Below are 1,832 nucleotides of genomic sequence, written 5' to 3'. Positions count from 1 at the left end.
AATTTATTAAGTTTTAAAGATATCAAACAAAATTGGTAGTACATCGAAACCACGAATGAAGGTGATATTGAGTATTTATATATCACCTCAATCCATAAATAGACCATTGTTCTTCTTATTGTACATTTTCAAGAGAGAAAATAATAAGAGAAATCTTGTTTTACATCCTCTTAAACGATCAATTTCCATCATTAGAAAACGATTTGATTTTCTGGATCGTTCATATTTGGTAACATAGCATATAAATATCTAAACTTTTATAAAAATTCTATATAAATATCTTAACCATAAAACTTCTATATAAATATCTAAACTTTTAAAAATACTAATAAATACGTGGACTTTTGAAATTTTTTCTAAATAAATATAAAATTCAGATATTTTTCAAATAAAAATAAGTGATATCATTAACGAATTTTGGGTTTATTTGAGAATTTTTCAAAAAATTTAAAAAATTCAAATTTATAGTCCAGATATTATTATCTGAGATATTTTTATTTCTATGCAATTTTTCCTTCATATCCCTCCGTTTTAGTAACTATAATCAATATCTTTCGGTTTCAAAAAATAATTTTAATTAAACTCCGTGGCGTTTTATGGGTGGAAAGACGGACCGTATTTCACTTACACAAACGATAAAAGATTAGGATACATTACTACGGATTAGATACCCGATAATTAAGTAATTAACAAGAAAGAAAGATTTGTGTACCGTACGTCGCGTCACAGAGGATAATTACCACGGAGGGGCCGTCGTCATTCTCTGAGAAATCTCTGGAAGCACCTCAAACCCAAATACTGAGCGCAGAATCTCTCCATTTCATCACCGCCTCTCTCTCTGCAGATATCCTCCTCCGCCGCTTCTTCCCAGTACAACGGCCACGCGCCTCCTCCTCCGCCGTCGCACCACCACCATGGATCTTCGTCCTTTGCATCGGAGATCGAGTCGAGGATCTCCTGCATACCGACGATCCGACGACTCACCTTTCTCCGAGCCTCTCTAACCGTCAGATCCGGACCTGGTACGGAATCCAGCTTCAGAAGCAGAGACATCAGAGCCTCGTTCATCCTCAGACGTTCTCGGTCGTCAGTTCTTATGGCGTCCACCGTCTCCTGCCGTTGGATCAGGCTCTGCAGCAGACCGGCCTCCCGATCGACGGAGGAGATTGTCTTGTATAGGCCTCGGATCCGGTGGGATCGGTAGGCGGACTGAATCCGCGCCGCCGCGGAGGAGGTGGTCGGTTGTTGTGGCGACGGAGAAGGAGTAAGGGTTTCTTCAATCGGGATTTCTAGGGTGGCCGTAGGGGTAATATGGTCATTTTGAAAAGCGTAGATGACGGTGGTCGAGGGTGAGACTTTGCTCGACCGTCGGTGGCTTTTCATTTTTTTCCCCAATATTTTCGATGATGTATAGAATAATATTGTATGAAATGATTTATAACAGGAGCATACAATTATTGATTTTTTTTTTGGGCGTTCATTCGACCGACCGTTGTGGATGGGTCCATCTCGAGTCGAGAGTCAGCATCGCTTTAGCCTTTAGGCAAGGAAAAAAGAACGTTTCAAAATTTCGAAATAAGAAAAAAAATTCACCAGAAGAAAGTTTTCAAAAGTTTTATTAGGAAACACACATATATGCCTGATCTATATATGTATTTTCAAATATACAGTTGTAAGGGACCGACGGCGGAGTCGGGTATTCCGGTGGCTGGTATTCGACTGGAGGCGGTGGGTGGGTAGTACTCTGGCAGCCGGTGCATGAATTTTTCCGGTGGGTAAGGAGGAAGACACTTTTACATTGACTCGAGTTAATACTAATACCTCTTCTCACG

At 40.0% G+C, this 1,832-nt stretch overlaps 1 protein-coding gene across 1 annotated transcript; it reads right to left on the bottom strand.

The window, feature by feature from the left end:
* Positions 1-400: 400 nt before the first annotated feature.
* On the bottom strand, positions 401-1,469 carry LOC104823542 (BAG family molecular chaperone regulator 5, mitochondrial). Its single transcript, XM_010555157.2, has one exon. It carries the CDS (start codon positions 1,381-1,383, stop codon positions 757-759), a length of 627 nt encoding a protein of 208 aa, XP_010553459.1. The 5' UTR covers positions 1,384-1,469; the 3' UTR covers positions 401-756.
* Between the last annotated feature and the right edge of the window lie 363 nt (positions 1,470-1,832).

The sequence above is a fragment of the Tarenaya hassleriana genome, unplaced genomic scaffold, assembly GCF_000463585.1.
Source record: "Tarenaya hassleriana unplaced genomic scaffold, ASM46358v1 Cleome4, whole genome shotgun sequence".
Classification (NCBI taxonomy): Eukaryota; Viridiplantae; Streptophyta; class Magnoliopsida; order Brassicales; family Cleomaceae; genus Tarenaya; species Tarenaya hassleriana.
This window is presented reverse-complemented; position numbering and strand designations above follow the sequence as displayed.

Bases quoted from the DNA above. Each gene is read 5' to 3' on its own strand.
- LOC104823542 (XM_010555157.2), bottom strand. From the start codon at position 1,383: ATGAAAAGCCACCGACGGTCGAGCAAAGTCTCACCCTCGACCACCGTC.